The 19,215-nt window shown below is 36.7% G+C and overlaps 2 protein-coding genes across 4 annotated transcripts; both read right to left on the bottom strand.

Annotated features, from left to right (window-relative positions):
• Nucleotides 1-2,275: 2,275 nt before the first annotated feature.
• On the bottom strand, nt 2,276-3,501 carry LOC113331327. Its single transcript, XM_026578045.1, has 2 exons — nt 2,970-3,501; nt 2,276-2,670 (listed from the first exon to the last, which is right to left on the bottom strand). Exons 1-2 carry the CDS (start codon nt 3,499-3,501, stop codon nt 2,276-2,278), a joined length of 927 nt encoding a protein of 308 aa, XP_026433830.1.
• Nucleotides 3,502-7,608: 4,107 nt separating this feature from the next.
• On the bottom strand, nt 7,609-8,712 carry LOC113331125 (glutathione S-transferase U8-like). Of its 3 annotated transcripts, none has more exons than XM_026577881.1 (2): nt 8,311-8,712; nt 7,609-8,195 (listed from the first exon to the last, which is right to left on the bottom strand). In XM_026577881.1, exons 1-2 carry the CDS (start codon nt 8,645-8,647, stop codon nt 7,855-7,857), a joined length of 678 nt encoding a protein of 225 aa, XP_026433666.1. In that variant the 5' UTR covers nt 8,648-8,712; the 3' UTR covers nt 7,609-7,854. The 3 variants fall into 3 exon arrangements, with proteins under 3 accessions (XP_026433666.1, XP_026433667.1, XP_026433665.1); XM_026577882.1 differs by having other exon boundaries at nt 8,315-8,712; XM_026577880.1 differs by having other exon boundaries at nt 7,609-8,229; nt 8,315-8,685.
• Nucleotides 8,713-19,215: the final 10,503 nt, after the last annotated feature.

Raw genomic sequence — 19,215 nt, 5'->3', positions numbered from 1 at the left:
TGAGTATCAATCTCTGCCCTTTTGTCAAATATCTCCTTCTCCAAGTGCTCAGCTTTTGTTGACATATCTGAATAATGATCTCCCAAAATTACCTTATTCTTGAACTTACTGCCTTACAGAATGCCTAGATATATTAGTGGACATGTAGATAATTGACAGCCAAAAGCTATAGCACATTCTGCACCATTATGTTCATCTCCCACTCCCACCACTGCACTTTTTCTGTAGTTAACCTTCAACCCTGCAATTACTTCAAAAGCAAACAAAATATTTTTTTAAGTTGTTTACTTGCTCCACCGAGTCATCTAGAAAAACCACAAAATCATCTGCAAATTGTAAATGTGTAATGGAAGTGCCATTTTCAGTAACTCTAAAACCTGAAATCAACCCCAAAGACTCGGCCTTTTTAATCATATGTGACAATATTTCCACCACCATAATGAACAGGAATGGGGATATATGATCCCCCTGTCTGACTCCCTTTTGACTTCTAAACATTTTTGTGGCTTCACCATTTATAAGAATAGAGAATCTGACATTTGAAACGCACCATCTAATCCACTTCCTCCAAAGAAAACCAAAGCCAAATCTCTCCATTACAGTATCCAAGCAACTCTAGTTTATGTTATCAAAAGCCTTCTTAAAGTCTACCTTGCAAACAATCCCAGATATATTTGCTCTTAGTCTAGAATCAATGACTTCAGCTGCAATTAAAATCCCATCATTTATTTGTATACATGTATAAAAGCACCTTCATAATTAGCAATGATAGAGGGCAGGACTGTCTTCAACCTATCTGCTAGAAGCTTTGATAATATCTTGTACATACCACTGATTAGGCTTATTGGCCTGAAATTATGAAGGCTCACAGCACCATTGACCTTAGGGATCAACTTCAAAGAAGTGCAATTTAACCTCCAGTCTAAAAAAACATTGTTTTCAAATTCTTTAATCACATTCATCAAGTCATCCTTGATAGTTTCCCAAAATGCTTTGAAGAATTCCATTGTGAATAGAGTTGTCAATTAATAACCCGTCCCGCGGGTTGACCCTAACCCGGCTTGTTTCAACCCGACTCGGCTTGGCTTGTTGTCTAAACGGGCCGGGTTAGGGTTGCCATATATATCCCTACTAGAAAACAAGCCGGGCTAGGGTCAACCCGCGGGTTACCCGCCAACCCGTTAAATTATGTTACTTTGACGAAATATAGAAAACCTGGTCTTGATATTTCTTACAATCAGTTCATTTCTTACTTTCAAGAGGTTAAATCATATATATCTAAATCTTTATTAACTTTAAGTGTACACAAACAAGCTGGTAACAAACATAGATCTATCAAATAAGATGCACAATAGAACAAGTCTAGAATTTGAAGATCCAGTGAATACCCATTCTTTTAATCCATTCAAATCAGGCAATCATTATATTAAATCCAAAGAAAGAGAGAAACAAACATATAAGGAGAGGATAAATATGTTGGTTTGTATACGATTTTTCCCATACAAATATTAATCAACTGATTGAATAAATAAAAAAATGATAATCAACTGATTATCAAATTCCTAGAAAAATCTAGGTCTAAGCAAAGTGAAAGGCGGAGAATCTTGATCTAAAAAGGTAAAGAAGCAAAGTAAGAAAAAATGAAAAAGAGAGGAAGGACTAAGGAGGGAGGTAGAGGAGCCGAGGAAGGAAGGAGACAGTGATGCGGCAGAAGAAATGAGAAAGGTTTGCTATAGGGTTTTTAACTCTTTATTTTTGGTGAAAAAAAATACCGTGTAAATAGATCATATATGTGATTGAAGGAAAAATGGGCAAAGCCGCTTTCATAGTCCAGTGGTCTGTATGCTATGTGACCACCTAATTGACCTGGGTTCGAATCTCCACATTCACAGCTCATTTTTTTTTTAAATTCGAATCTTCTCATTCACAACTCATTTTTTTTTAAAAAAAAATTGATAACAGTGACCAGCCAACCCGTCGACCCGTCAGGGCTGACCCGTCTAGGGTTAGGGTTGGGGTTTTTGGCTTGTCCATGAATAGTATTAGGGCTAGGGCTGACCCTAACCCTACCACGGGTTGGCAAGCTAGGGTCGGGTTGGACCTAGCTTGCCCCGTTTGACAGCTCTAATTGTGAATCCTTCTGGCCCTGGTGCTTTGTTTAAACCAAAGTGCCAAATAACATTTTTAACTTCATCTGATGTAAAGGGTTTCTCCAGAGAAATACTGTCAGAAACAGAGATTGTTGGCAATTCCAAATCATCAAAACCTGGTCTTGTCACAAATGCTCTTCAGAAAAAATAGAAGTATAAAAACTCACAGCTTCCTCAGCAATTTTTGATTTATCATAGGAAATATCCCCATCAATAACCAAACAATTTATATTATTGCAAATGAACTTATAAGAGGCTATTTGGTGAAGATATCTTGAATTCTTCTCAGCTTCCTTAGCCCAATTTTCTTTAGCCCTCTGTTCCCACTTCCTAGCTAAATTAAGAGAGATTGCATCATGCTTAGACTTTGCATCTTCTCTAGCAACCACATCTGGAGTAGATAAAACATTGTTATCTTTTTCCTGCATATCCCAAGAATCTATCATCTCTTCAAGCTGATCCAATTGAGTGTGCAAGTTTCCCAAAGATCTCTTCCAAATCTTTATGAGCTGTTTTAGACCTTGTAATTTCTTTGCAAAAATATAACTAGGCTACCGTTAAAAACTAAATTATGCCACCACATCTGCAAGTTTGGTAGAAAGTCTGAATGTAATAAAATGTAATTGTCTATCCTGAAAGGTGCTTTAAACTGAAGACCAGAATTACAATTTGGCATAATTGGAGTGTGATCCGACACCGGCCTTTTTAGTCTTACTTGCAAAATAGAAGGACATTTTATTTGACAATCTGTAGTCATTAAGAATCTGTCTAGCCTAACTAACAATGAAGGGTATTGAGAGTTAGTCCAAGAGAACTTACCTCTTGTCATAGGCAAATCAACTAGCTCATGCTGATTGACAAACTTCTTGAAAAATCTTCTATTGCTTATGTTACCTCCAGGAAGGTTTCTTTCAGCTTGTGCTAAAATAACATTAAAATACCCTCCCAAAAGCCATGGTTCCTCAAAAAGAATTCTAATGTCTGACAACTCTTGCCAGCATTGTCTATACTCACCCGCATCTGAAGCTGCATATACAGCTGTGAACAACCAAAAAAAATTATCAGAAGAATTTCTAAACTTAATTGACAGAGAAAAAGCACCCATAAGATGATCTTCCATATGCAGAACACCCTCCTTCCACATAATAGTAATGCCTCCAGAAGCACCAAATGAAGGTTGATATGGATAGTTACATCTGACATTTCCCCAAAGAGCTCTTATCAGATTATCATCAACATTTTCCTTTTTTGATTCTAAAATTGAGCAAAGAGTGATGTTATTCTTCCATATGGCATTCCTGATTGCTGTTATTTTATTCTCCTGCTTAAGCCCTCTAATATTCCAACACATAATTTTATGATCCATGAGAACACACAAAAACCCTAGAACTTCCAATTGGATTAAACCCATCCAAATTTAAAGAATCAGTCTCCCCCAAATCATTCACAACTCCAATTCTTTGATTTTCATCAAATTTCCTCCGCAGGAACATCATCATCAGTGTGGAACGATCCCAATCCATCTTCATCAGCAACCGACAGAATTTCTAGATTGTTGTCGACTGTATCCCTTTTGACAATCATACTTTTACAAATATTTCTCATATTAGGATGATCACAAGACAAACCCATAAGTTTATTGAACTGTATTTGTGTATCGATTTTCTCTGTTAGGTTCTCACTTTCCTCAGCTCTCAAAACTTTACTGGTAGAAGCTGGAGAAGAAGTCGATTGAAATAATGGAAGAGAAGTTGAATTTTCCATCGTACGGTTGTCATTAATCAGAGGAGAAAATCGATTAGATCTTACCAAAGCAGTACCCGGGGAAGAATCCATCGATTGAGAATTAGACTGCTGTTGATTTGTAGTTTGGGCTGATATACTACAATGTCCCAAAACACGATTTGAATTATCTCCAGAACCCGAGCCTCTTGAAACCGTAACCCATGGGTGAACAGAAATAGAATCATCTATATTTTGACGAGATTCTGTTGCTTTTCTCCAAACCTTATTCAAATCCTTTAATGCCGGTAAATTAGAGGATTTTGAAGTCGAATTAGCCCCAGATTCAGAAGAAGAAAAATTGGAGTTTTTTTTGCTCAACTGAAAACTGCGACTTATCTGCATCTGAAGGCTGAAGACCAGAATTAAAATCCACAACTATTGACCGAATCTTTGGATGAGTAAGCACCTGAGTATTTTTCATATCTTGCACCCATTCTATACTAAGACAAACTCCTGCAAATTCCATGGCAGCGGGTACCTGTTTAAGATCGCATTGGACCAATACCTTACAACTATTGAGCTTAGTAAAATTCATCGTGGAAGGATGAACTTCAATTAGTTGTCCCCATGCGCTACAAATTTTCGCAAAAGACTGAGTTTCCTAGAAATGAAACGGGAATCCCTTAATGCCAAACCAATGTTTGTCACCAGAATCCATTTTGATATGAGAATCCTCTGGCTTCCATTGATGCAATATGACCATTGATTTACCAATTTTAAACGATACTTCCTTATTGAATAAAATATAATCTTCTTTTGACTTGGAAAGGAAAAAAGCTAGTCTACCACTAAGATTTCTTAAACCCAAATGTCCTTTCCATTTAAACTTCTTTAATATTCCATTAGCAATACTATTCCAGCCTGAATGATAATTCAAGACTTCCACAGCAATTCCCAAAGAGTATGAATCATACATATCCATAGTAATATGTTTAGCCAGCGCAGTTAAAATAGGAAAATCCTTAGCTTCAGGAATCTTAATTTGGTTTGAAGATGAAAAATTGGGAGATGAAATTTGAGAAACTGATGACCAAAATGTACTCCAGATAGCACCTTTCGACCCACTTGGAATACAAATAAATCTTTGCCTTGAATCTTTTGAAGTATCATATGTAGATATACGAAGATAATCTCCATGTGAATTTGATAGCATTTCCATAAGGATCACCACCTGATCAAAATGGCGTGTCCACTTACGTTTTTCAACTGAAATCAAAGAAACATCCTCCGTTGTTGAAAGATGCACCCAACCGACAGCTTCATGTGGAATAAAAATCCAATTACTGACTCCCTTATACCTTTCAAGGATCTTTAAGCGTTTGGATTTGCCATTACAAATCCAAGAAAGTTCAAAAGAATTGGAAGCCAATAAAATGGCGGTGGAAGATTTCATGATTGAAGAAACTGTCCACAAGAACTCCACTAGTCAATAAATCTCGGCCCCAAGGGGAAAGATCAAAGATCCGTCCTTGAACGGCGAAGAAGTTCAATTAGCACTCTCCTAAACTGAATCAATCCGAAGATCAATACGATTAGGAGGCTGAGTTCAAAATTAAAACAAAACCATGAAGTAAAAAAGAAAATAAAAATGGCTATAAAAAACTCTGCTACCCAATAAATCCCGGCCCCAAGAGGAAGGATCAAAGATCCGTCCTTGGACAGCGGAGAAGTTCATAATAGCACACTTCTACAATGTATCAATCACCAGGATCAAAACGAGCAGAAGACTGAGTTCACAAGAAAAAATCACCATTTTCAGAAGCTCCAAAAATTTCGGAGGAGAGAGAGAAGTATTGAGAATGAATCTTTGTTATTAATGTTCAAGATGTATGCGCTAACCCCATTCATCATTAAGTTATACAAAGCTTTGTTGCTTTTTGGTTGTTATCGATTGTTCTGCTCGCAGTACGACTCCATTTTTCAATATGGATGCTCAATTTTTAGTGAATTTATAGTTATTAAATTAAGGTAACGATTGTGCTAGAAACACCGTGATTTATACAAAAAAATCTCCCGGAAATTTTTTAAATGATGTTTATCTGTTGTTCTAGTTATGTCGAAAATGAGATCCATGTTTTTGTCTCTGTCAGTGATAATATCCGGATTTCTCCTGAACTAAACCTAGAATTGTTCTTAGAATAAACTACGTACTAGAGATACATGTATATATGTATGAGCAGTGCTATCCCGCACGACTTTGCGGGATGCCTTCCCCCAAAAGCGGCTTCTAAGCCGTTAGATCACTATGTCCCACAACTAAAATCCAAATCTAGACGTCTTGAACCCTTTAGGAAAAATGGTGGGTCCCGAATTGAAAGTGGTGGGTCCTAAACTGACTGCAAATCTAACCGTTTATTTGCTCATCCAATGTCTTAGAAGCCGCTTTTGCGGGAAGCCATCCCACAAAGTCGTGTGGGATAGCATTTATCTATATGTATATGTGCATGCATGCATGTACGAATTATAAAGTTATCTATTAAATTATTTAGTTTTATGAGGAAAACGTATATTTTTCTTTTCATGAAATGCATCAAACTTAGGGTTGTTCATGGTCGGTTTCGGTTCGGTTTCTAGCCAAACCAAAACCAAAACCAGTACTATCGGTTTCTAAAAATCTAAACCAAACCAAACCAAGCCATTAACAGTTGGTTCGGTTTCTAAATGGTTCCAGCCGGTTTCAGTTTGTCCCAGTGGTTTTTGGTTAACCAGTAATTATGTCAAACCAAAAAAAAAAAACCCAGGATAGTATTGATTTTTTTTCCCTTCAAATAGTATTGGTTTACAAAAATTTACAGACACAAAATAAATAAAAAGAATATCAAGAATAGTTAAAGCTTATTCTAAATCTAGAGATCAAAAGAAGATATATAATGTATCTTAATTTAGTTAATGACAAACAAAAAAGAAGGAAGACGGGAAGAAGAAAGTCGAGTAGCGACAGTGGCTGTTGTAGTTGGGGGTAGAGAAGGAGAAAGAGGGAGAGTATCATAATGAAATACTCCATCCGTCCAAGATTAATTGAGCTATTTGTAGTTTGCACAAATTTTAAGGCAAGGAAATGGGCTATGTTTAAGTATTTTTTTTACTATTACGCCCTCATATATAATAACTAGTTACATTTAGAAATGATTTATCTCCTAAACTATACCACGGTTTTTCGTAGACTTTATACCGTTGGAAAGCATTTTAAAACACCTACATAACGAGTATAAACATGCCTATCAAATTATACATATTTCTTATAGTAACAATAATCAATTAAAAGGGTATTTTAGAAATAACCTCTTGATTAGTGAAATAGCTCAATTATTTATTGGACAAAGTCTAAAACCAAATAGCTCAATTAATTTTGGACGGAGGGAGTATTAGATTTAGGATTTTTATTTATACTCTAAATCAATGGGTAGAATCTAGTACTTGTAAATCAACCGTAGAAACTAAGTTTAAAAATTAATCGGTTTTCCAATGGTTTTTGGTTCGGTTTTAGAGGTCAAACCAAACCAATACCAACACTATCGGTTTTCCACTTTCTAAAATGGTTCGGTTTGATTTTTTTCTAATTGGTCTGGTTCGGTCTGGTTCCAGCGAAAAATCGAAACCATGTTCAGCCCTAATCAAACTTTAATTCATACATTTTATTAGATTCAAATTCACTCATGTATGGCGACCGTGATATGTAAAAAGGATGCGAAAATATTTGTCCATAGCCGTTCTTTAGAACCATAGTCACAATATTTATTATTACTACAACAACCACCACTCTTATTCAAATTTTAAAGTGCACACATAGAATACAAAATGAAAACAAAGATCAAATTCCACGCGGTTACTAAATCCATATAAAAAGAACAATCTTCAATAACCCTCTTTTCACGCTCTTGTACGGTTTCTCAATAGAGATTTGAGAAGAATAACTTATTTAGGTAGGTGGTGGTGTCTGCACGTAGCCATATTTCTTGATATTTTCGAAAAAAACCACAAGTTCCCCAAAGTCCGGGAGATTTTTCTGTATTACTGGATCTTGTTTGAGTGCTTCAGTCCAAGCATGAAGTTTAGGGAATTTATGTGCTTCAAGAAGGGCAACTCCTTCTGCTTTTTCCATAGCTCCAAGCCAGTAAGCAAAAGGTGAAAATGCCAAATCAACGGCATTAATCTTGTCACCACAAAAAAACTTACAGTTATCATCTTTAATTCCAGTTTGCGTCTCAATGGTTGTCAACAATTCCAACATATCTCCCTGTGCCTTCTTATTTGCTTCCCCTGATGTTATGAAAAACATAAAAAAGACGATACTCTGTAAACAAAAAGTACCAGAATGAGAACATAAAAATGATCTAGGATAGAATTTAAGTCGAGTTTATAACGAGGTAATTACGTGCCTTGTCTTCGATGAATTTAATCCAAAACCTAGCGATAGATTTTTCATATACGTCTTTCGGTAGTAACGGATAGCGGTCTGGCCACATTTCATCGATGTATTCAACGATAACCATGGACTCCAAAACTGAGTTTCCACCATGAACAAAAACCGGCACCTTTTTATTGTCCTTATCATAACTTGGGTTATGCTTGGATATTATTGGCCTCTCCATCTTAAACATATCTTCCTCTATGTAATCATATTCGATATTTTTCAATTCTAAAGCACACTTGACCCTGAAACTGAAAGGACTAAACCAAGCTCCAATTAACTTCACCCATTCTTCTCCCATATTGCACTGTTTTGTTTGTGTGTTTTTTTAATTATCTGTTATTACTGCTCATGCAGATGATGCAACACACTAACACAGCCTCCCTATATTTATAGTGTGTTTCATTTTGGCTAGCGAAACACTTGGAACTTGGAGGCATTAGTTGACGTCATGCACTACGTATTAAAATAATATGCATGGACTACTTCGAGTCAAAAGGTGGCGTAGATGTTTCAACGATCAGTTTGAAGAAGGCTATTATTGGGGCGTCACATTTCAATAGAGGGGCTTCATTTGGATTCTTAATGTCCAAAAAATTGGTTATGGGATATCCTAATATTTATACAAAATGTTTAGATTACTCTTTAATTAAAATAAATACTTAAAAACGTAGGATTAATTCCAATCGTAAAATTTTATTTGCATGTAGTTTTACGTCAAGGTTTGGATTAGTTCCAACCGTAGAAGCTCTTTTTACGTCCAGGTTTTTTTTAATTCCAACCGTAGAATTCGATTTTACGTCCAGTTTTCTTTTAATTCCAACCGTAGAAGTGATTTTACGTCCAGGTTTGGATTATTTCTAACCGTAGAAGTGATTTTACGTCCAGGTTTAGATTAATTACAACCGTAGGATTTTATTTGCATGTAGTTTGACGTCCATGTTTGAATTAGTTCCAACCGTAGAAGCTCATTTTACGTCCAGGTTCCTTTTAATTCCAACCGTAGAAGTGATTTTACGTCCAGGTTTGGATTATTTCCAACCGTAGAAGTGATTTTACGTCCAGGTTTGGATTATTTCCAACCGTAGAAGTTTATTTTAAGGCCAGTTTTTCTTCCCATAAAAACTTTGTCCCAGAATTCACTAAGTACACAACAAAATTCATTAATTTAATTTTATCTAATTAAATTAAATTAAAATTAACTAAATAAGGATTGTTTAGTCATTACAAAATTATTTGAGATAATGGGTTTTTGATATTGCTTATGAGTGACCCGTTTTTGTCCTATTAAGTGACGCCCCTCTAATTAATGAAATGTGACGTCCCAATAATAACCTTCTATTTCAAACAATTATTTGATCTTTTTGGTCTTTCGTATCATCTGCAAGAAGTATTTGGATATTTCTTTTATTATGTCCACGCAATCACTATACATTGTTATGTTCTCCATCTAAACCTTTAATTTTTCTCACTATACATTGTTATTTAAAATCTTTTCTATTATTTTTTTTCCTGAAAAATTTCCTTGTTAATCGTTCTTTGAGGTCTTACAAAGAAAATAGAGAATTGCTCTTTGAGGAAGTTAAGTATGCAACCCGAGCACGTCTTTGTGACAACTATGAAAAGAGCGTAACAATTGTATGGCCACATTTTTTTCAAAGAAAATAATTGTATAGCCACCTTTGAATTCAATCTAATCGATGGCCGTCTCTCATGGAATAGTTGGTTGGACTATTCTAGTCATTCGTGATGTGATGTGCTTTGAAATACTAAAAATCGTGCAACTGAATTCGTGACCATCTAATTTTTGGACGTCTTTGTCTGCACCGCCATGCTACTATTCCCGAAAATGATACAAAAAGAGGAGACTTAGTGATCCGACAGATTCGTAGGGGATGGGTTTGGTGTGGATCTTATCCCTTTGTTTCGCATCGGTACAACGCCCGTGATGTAAATCATTTTCGTATTATTCCCGAGTTCCAACCCAGTCCAAATCTAACGTTTCCAATCGAAATGGTATTTTAATGATGCATGCATGCATGCTACTTTTTATACTTCATGACTTTACTCCCTTTTGATTTCTACTTTCACCGAGACAAAAGAACACCACCACCACCATTCCGAAAGTTCGGAATACCCAATGGTATTTTAGTTGCCACCTGCATTGGTTCCTTCGAGAATATGCTTAGATAGTTAGATACTTAGTTTAGTTTAATTTTAGTTTAATTTTAGTTTTCCCTTTTGCAGTAATATTGATTAAAAAAAGGAAAAGGTGGAAGAGGGTTATACCACCCCGGAATATCACTATACACTGGAATATCACTATGGCAAGAAAGGAACGTAACAAAGAAGTAATGGATAACCTCTATGTTTATGTTTATGGGTAATCAAAGTACAGTTTTGGCCAACTATTTATAACATCCTTGAAAGAAAAGGGAGATCCTAAATTTTTGAAAACTAAACGCTAGGTGAATAAAAATTACAGTTTTCTGTTGCACGACAATCTCTGAACTTTTTCTACCAACAAAAATTTTTGTGTTTCTCTCCAACTAAATACTCCAGACAATAGTTACATATAGACCATATTCCAAATTTGAAATTGTTGTTTCGAAAGCATGGTGATATTCCGAGAAAACAAGAAAGTAAAGAAGTCAAGTGGCAAAAATAAAAAACCTTTAATTTTTCCTTGAAATGATCTCACATCTTAGTAGCAAACTCACGGTGAGGAAAAAATTATTTATTGATTCATCTTTGTCGTAGAAGAGACATCTTTGAAAAACATTCATACCTCTCTTATTTAATATATCTCTCGCTGTTAAGCTATTGTGAGCCACGGATAAATTTTTGATGGGATGTTTTTTATAAGGGTATGGGGAACAAATTAGATATTGACATGTGTCTTTTCAATTAATTGATTCTAATAAAAAGTTACAGTTTAGATCTGTTAACCGTGCTTTGCGTTTATGACAACTTTGAAAAGAGCGTAATAATTCTGTAGCCACCTTTGAATTCAATCTAATCGTTGGCCATCTCCCATAGAATAGTTGGTTGGAGTGTTGGACTATTTTAGTCATTTGTGATGTGCTTTGAAAGGCTAAAAATCATGCAGCTGAATTCGTGACCATCTAATTTTTGGGCTTCTTTGTCTGCACGGCATGCGACTATCCCTCAATACGGTTAATGGGGGTACCATTTTGTTTGGGGGTGTACCAAATTGCAAATAAGACAAAACATATTTTATTAAGGGATTGGTACATTCAAAGCAAAATGGTACCCCATTAGCAATTATTGGCTTCCAATCCAGTCCAAATCTAACGTTTCCCATCGGAACCGATCAAAGAAAACGTTTCCCATCGAAATGATATTTTAATGATGCATGCATGCCCCTTTTTATACTTCATGACTGCTTTAGAATATGCCTTTTTTTTTAAGCATAAAATATATTAGAACTACTAAAGGGCTATTACATGAAGGTAAGTGATACTCCGAGATGTATCAATTACATTTGGTTCGGAAGGCCAAAAAACCGCTGTAACATGAAAAAATAGCAGAATATGAGTAGTAGTCTCTGGGTCATAGTTGCATTGGACGTTGATGTTGGAGTTGTCGAGGGTCCGTAGGTCTTCGACGAATGTTTTCTACAAGAAAAGTTGTACTTTTGATGGACACAGATGTGCCCGAAGGAACTTGGTTGATGGTAGTGAGTTCCAATGCAGTTGATTCGAGATGTTAGACATGCCTTTGTATCCTAATGCCGTAGGTAACTTCTCAAGCGATATCTGTCTACTTACTTGTTTTTTGGATTGATCCATACTTCAACTTGAGTCTTTAGATTATTGCTTGAAGCAGATTCAATTCCTTCCCTTGAGGGATTAGTGCTAATAATACTATTACAAAGGTTACTAAGAACTGTAAAAAGGTAGAAAAGGAATTACAAACTCAAACTAGATTAAACTAAGGTAATTAGAAGAACTAGAAAAGACAACAAATTGCTAGTAATTTAAAACACAAGAAACTGCAGAAACTTGTCTAAGTAAAGCGGAGTCGAGTTCACCGGCCCATTCGTATGTCAATTAGGTTATTGCTTGCTGCTGAGATAAGATGTAGAACTGAAGCTGTAATAGTTCCTGGCTTTCAGAATTTATGGATTCCAACATGAGGAGATGATGAAAAAGCTGCATGCTAAGAAAGGTCAATCACCTTACGAGACTTCAACATCTATTTTATGATTTCCATAGGCTTCACCACTCACTAAAGATGGCATTTATCAAAACATGATAATATAAGGTCAAAGTGAGGTTGAAGATAAACTTCTGATCCATCTAAATTTGAGATTCGGAGATTGCCGGCTAGGAATCCAATTTGGTGCAGATGTGAGTGCAATTGAAGATGCTATTTTTTAGATGTTCGGGAAAAATCTCAATACCCAAGGACTCATTTGGTTAAAACCATATCAAGAAAAACCTTTAAAAATACCCTAATCTTGGAGAAAGAACAACACATCCAAGGAAAGCACAAGCTCCGTAGAATATAATACTAGCTATAATATGAGAAGAATCAATTCCTAGTAATCGATTCAAAAGGAGAACTTTAAAGAAAAACTAAAAGGAGAACTTCAAAGAAAAACTAAAAAGAACACTGCAACACCTGCAGTACTAAGATACTAATCGCGGGGCAAATAAGGCATGGATAAGAAATAAGAACAAGATACCACCAACAAGAACAAACTAATTTTGAGCTGCAACGACACTGGTGGTTGGGACGAAAATGCCTTCACTTCAGAAATCAAGATTGAATAACATTTTTTTTAATCAGACAGAAATGAATAACTTAAAAAACATAATTAATGGAATTTTCCGTCAGAAAGATATGGCAATCAAATGGGTCCTCAGGGTATAACGAGAAAGAAACGTCCCTTGGAATAAAGCCTGAAAAGGATTTACCTCAGATATTAAGATTGAAGCGACAATAGCAGATGGAAAACATGTCGGAAATGATTGTCGAAGAAACCGGCGCCGAGAGATTTTATTGAGAACCAAATCTTAATAGCAGTACAACAAGGATTAAGAAATCTCCAAGAAAAAAAGGTTGGGAAATCACAAAAAGATGCAGCAAGCAATTTAATTGAATCCCGAGGGCCGGTGAATCGAGATTATCTGATAAGATTTCCTAGGAACATGGCGGCTGATTTAGGGTTTGACGATGATGTTGAAGATTAAACTGTTTTTTTGGGTTTGATTTCACTATAGTTTGTTGATTAAATTTTTGAGTACCTAACCTAAGATATGGCTTGAAGATTAAAACTGTTACTGCTAAGATCTAAGAAGATCCGAGCAGTTAAGGGTGCCGCAAATTTTGCTTTTCTCCCGGCCGGATATCGCCTGTCTAGAGAGGAGAGAGAAGTTTAGAGAGCATCTCTTTAAAATATGCTTATATGCTTAGTTTAGATGAATTTTAGCTAATTTTTTTTTCTCTTTTGATCAGTAATATCGGTCCGCGAGTTATAACCCCAAAGGTGTCACTATCCATATACAAAAACTCCAACAAAACAAATTGTTCACAAAAACCCCATTTAATATAAACTGTCTATATTACCCTTCTAGTTTAAATCACCCCAACAAAAACAAAAATCAACCACACTTTAATTCTTATTATATTGTCACCCCCAACAAGAAATAAACAACCACCAATAAGCACCGCCGCCACCGATAACCACCGCCACCACTTCCGACCACCGCCGCCACCGCCACCACCTCCGACCACCGCCAACGCCACCTTCTGCCACCGCCGCCGCCACCGATCACCCCACCCACCGACCACCTCCGCCGCCACCACGACCACCACCCCCCCGCCACCCCGCCACCGCCCCCCCCCGCCGCGCCACCACCACCACCATCGCCGACCACCACTGACCACCACCACCGCCACCGCCACCACCACCACCCACCACCACCGCCGCCACACCACCCACCACCACCCCCACCGACCACCACCACCGCCACCACACCACCCCGCCGCCCCCCCCCCCCCCCGCCACCGATACTGCGCAATTGCACCACCACTGCCAGCCACCTACCATCCAGCACCACCATTGTCGACCACCACCGCCACCACCTCCCCACACCACCACCACCACCACCGATACTACGTAATTGCACCACCAAACCAGCCACCCTACCATCCAGCACCACTACTGTCGACCACCGCCGACCAAAACCAGCACCACGACCGCCCACCACCACCACCTCCCAAAAATACGATGAAACCGATTTTGGTTTCATCATAAATAGATGAAACCGATTTTGGTTTCATCATAAATACGATGAAACCGATTTTGGTTTCATCTTGGTTTCGTGAGAAATCACCTGCAAGAAATTTTTTAAGAGGTATTATACATCTTCATGGATAGAAATACATTGTTGAAATACGATGAAACCGATTTTGGTTTCATCATAAATAAGATGAAACCATAATTGGTTTCTGCGCTTCAACAACAATACCACCAGTTATGTCTCAAGACCCATTACTCAGCTTCACCTGGTATATCTTTCCATCTAGGTTTACAGGCAATTCCTCATTGTATTGCAGCACACTTCATTGCACCTGCAACTACAAATTCATTCAAATCCCATACCCACTAATTAGTGCCTTCCATTTCAGTTCAAGCTCATACCTGAACACCACAATGCTCCATCTCAGGCTCAGTTTGATCTTCACTGGACCTGCAATATCCATATTAATTCAACCAGAGCAACACCAGTTCCTCCATGGATTCTGATTATCACCAGCTGCAGTTCATAATCACCACCAACATAGGCATCTCAGTTCTTCTTACACTCTCAACCTGCAACTGTACTTAAAAACCATTCTCAAGCATCAGCTCAAACCATTCTTCATAGAGAACCAACTCAAAGCCAACACCAGTACCACCTTCTCTATAATATTAACTTCAGCTGCAACCGGAGCTTACTAGCAGCATCAAATGAAACTCGTCACAAGACCCTATCACTGCAATAACCATATCAAACCCATCACTGCAATAACCATATCAACAATACCAGCAGCTACACTTGCACACTGCCAATCTGAAAGCAGCGGCAGCAACATCTCCTAGCTGACTCTACTCAGCTCCACAATCCAATTCACCACCTGCAATTGCTTCCCATTTCAATTCTAGCCATCATTTTTCTCTATTAAACCTTCTTTTGGACCCTCTCCTTCACCTATTTCAGAATCAGATTCCACTGTTTCCAGAACAGTTTCCTGTTTCCCTTCTTCCTGTAGTAAAGAAGTTTCATCAACTTTATTCATCCCAAGAGCAGTCCTTAATGTCTCCATCTTTCTCTCCTTTCTAGCATCAATTTGATGGGTCTGACTGAGTACCTGACACCCTGAATCAAACACAAGCAGTTCCACATATCAGTAATAAGATATAAAATATTGGCCAACAAGAATAGAATAGTTACTTTTCTCTTTCCATATGCTCAAATCATCTCAAGTAGGTACTCGGAAATTAAAAAGAGCATGTTTTAGGGAGATGCCTCCTTCACTTACGCTGCACACAAGTGTCGGTGCAGGAGTCAAAAGAGGGCCACACTGTGGTACTTATACAAGTTTTCAAGTTCAACAGGGGCACCTAGTCTAACCACTCTAACCATAGATGATAACTATCAGATTGAACTGCAAAATATGACTTTGAAATGTATGCATGGCAGCTCAACATTAACAAACCACATAATGTCAACTGCTAAGTTAACTGTGGAAACGCAACTTAAGTTTTCAATAATTGCACAACCAAACAACTTGTACACTTTCCTTAACCAGTTCTTTAACTGGCATGGACTTCAATTAAAAAGTTAGCCCATAAAATGGACCTCACTAAGAGACAGTAATGCACACTTCATTGATCTCAACATTTTAGACTAAAGTACTTAGACAAACTTCAGTTCAAAATTCATCTACTATTAGAAAAATCAATCCACCAACAAGCAACATAAGACTAACTGTGATATTCATATCCCATTTCCACCAACACAGAGCAAACAAGGGACGAAATCTTGCACCCGACAAGTTAATCTCACTACTATTTGGTATAACATTTTCAAGAATAAATCTAATTCATCATCAAACATGTAAATGGAATTAAATTTACCAAGTCAATAAATCCTTACAGTAACAATCAAAAGTAGAAGGAAATAAGATTTTTACCAAGTCAATAAATCCTTACAGTAACAATCAAAATCAAATTCTCAAGAATAAAAACCAACGAAATGTCAAACAAAACGAAATCTGGTATCCAATTTAATTGAAAAATTAGTGAAATGATAAGATTTTTTAATACTTCAAAACTTCAAATTATCATTCTAAATCCACTGTTTCTCCCAACGCGAGCATATCGTCATCGGTAGTTCATTTCCACCATGGAATCAATTCCTAGATCTAATTCCTAGAGCTTGTTAGAAACGTCACCACTCCATCATCCCTTCCTTGAAAAATCGATCTCAATCATCAATTCGTCACCAACCCATCTCTGTTCTTCAACTGAAGTTAAAATCGCAACCCTAATTTCAACAATTAATGGTTAAGGGAAAGAAGGTGGTGATGGAATTGAAGGAGGCGGACGAAGGTGGTGGTGGTGGTGAGATACGAAGGTGCTAGTGTGGTCGGGGAAGCATAAAGTTTCTGCTGGTGAGATCTGGTATCGCTGGTGGTGATGGTGGTGGGGAGAAGGAGAGAAAGAAAGAAGAAAAAAGAAAGGAGAGAAGACGAAGATGAAGAAGGGTACGTTTGGGTTTTTTCAAAGTAAAAAAAAATTAAATTTGCTAATTATTATTTGAGCTGGGGTTTTTGTGTCACTATTTAATTAAACTGATTTAATTTGTTAAAATTAATATGGGTGGTTTTTTTTGTTCCTTTAAGTTGGTCACCTAGGGGTTTTGTCACTAGTTTTGCAGTAATATTGATTAAAAAAGGAAAAGGTGGAAGAGGGTTATACCACCCCGAGAGTAGAAGAAAAAAAACAAAAAAATGAAGTAACTAGATCACCGCTGCCACGGTGGGGAGGGCCGACCGAAGAAAATTGAAACACCGTTATGTGTAATGGTGTTATAAGACTAAAATTGATATGCATTCAATTTATGGTAGTTTACATAAATTTTTCCCATTTTTTATGCATCTTTTGTGGTGGTTTGCATCAATTTACCCCATGTGCTATGTATTCTTTGTGGTGCTTTGCACCAATTTCCCCATGTATTATGCATCCTTTGTGGTGCTTTGCATAATAGCTATGCATTAAATTTTAAAAGTCGGTATCGAATTTTTCGTAAAAACACTAAATCTTATATTATTGTTTGTACTCGTTGTGCTGATTTTTTAAAATCCTTCCCAATAATATAAAATTTGTAAAATTCTAAGGCACGAATTTTTAGAAATGTTATATTAAAGTTTGATTGCCAATTATACCCCTGAAAAAATAGGATGTATAAGAGTTATAATAATTAGATTAAAAGGAGGGACATTTTAGGCTTTTCATGTCCCAAAGACTACCACCAAATTCATTTCCAATCTTTTTATCAGATTGAACATTTTTGTTAGGTTTCAATTTACAAAAAAATGGCCATAAAAGAGACTCCCTCCCTACGGACCCTTCGACCCCTTCGGTCGATCGGTCGGCCCAACAAAAAAGTAATAGATAACCTCTCTACTTATAAGTAATCAAAGTACAATTTTAGCCGATTGTTTATAAGAACATCCTTGAAAGAAAAAGAAGGCGACTCCAAATTTTTGAAAACTAAACACTGGGTTAATAACAAATATTTAGTTTTCTGTTGCATAACAATCTCTGAACTTTTTTTGCCAGTAAAAGTCCTTGTGTTTCTCTCCAACCAAATACTCCAGAAAATAGTTACAGAGACCATACTCCAAATTTGAAATTCTTGTTTCGAAGGCATAGTGATGTTCCAGGAAAACAAGAAAGTAAAGAAATCAAGTGGCAAAAAAAAATAATCCTTGAAATGATCCCACATCTTGATAGCAAACTCACAATAAATAAGGGACAAGTGATTAATTGATTCATCTTTATCGCAAAAGAGACATCTTTGAGAAACATTCATAGCTCTCTTACTTAATATATCTCTTGTTGGTAAGCTATTGTGAGCCACATATAATTTTTTGATGTGGAGCGTTTTTTTATAGGGGTATGGGATCAAATTTTGATATTTGTCTTTTCAATTAATTGATTCTAAAAAATTTTGTTTCCAAAACAGAAAAGGAGTGTATTTTTTAAAGTTGATTATCTTTATTTATTATATTTTGTGTATAATATTTTATCTTAATTCATTTTAACAAATTTTCCTGTACTGATTTACAATGCCTTTAAACATTTATATCTCAATAACAGGGCCTAAACCTTGCATACAAGAATGCACAAGTCTTGGAGAACTAAATGTCTATGGGATAGTTTTCATAACCGCCTACAATGTTTATAACTGCTAGATTTTATGTTGTCTAGTATATTGATGCCACACTTGTCCTTGACGGTTAAGGAACGCCAAACTCATTTACAAAACCACTTTATAATCGCCTCAAACCAACTCCTTTCTCTGGCATACGTGTGACGCACATACAACTTGTAACCGACAGCCTGAGTCAAAATACCGTTATAATAACGCTACATATGTTATGGCCTAAGCTAATGTACAAATGTCATATCGCTATACTCAACTTGGATATGCACTTAACTCATATTGATGCCAACATCCGAGTAAAGTTGTGACTACTATTTTTCCCATAATCTACGTAATGTAAGCAACTCAGAGAATCTGATACTAAGTAGTAAAGATGTCCCAGTTGAACTAACGTGGTTAAGTA

Source organism: Papaver somniferum, unplaced genomic scaffold (genome assembly GCF_003573695.1).
Source record: "Papaver somniferum cultivar HN1 unplaced genomic scaffold, ASM357369v1 unplaced-scaffold_125, whole genome shotgun sequence".
Taxonomy (NCBI): Eukaryota; Viridiplantae; Streptophyta; class Magnoliopsida; order Ranunculales; family Papaveraceae; genus Papaver; species Papaver somniferum.
This window is presented reverse-complemented; position numbering and strand designations above follow the sequence as displayed.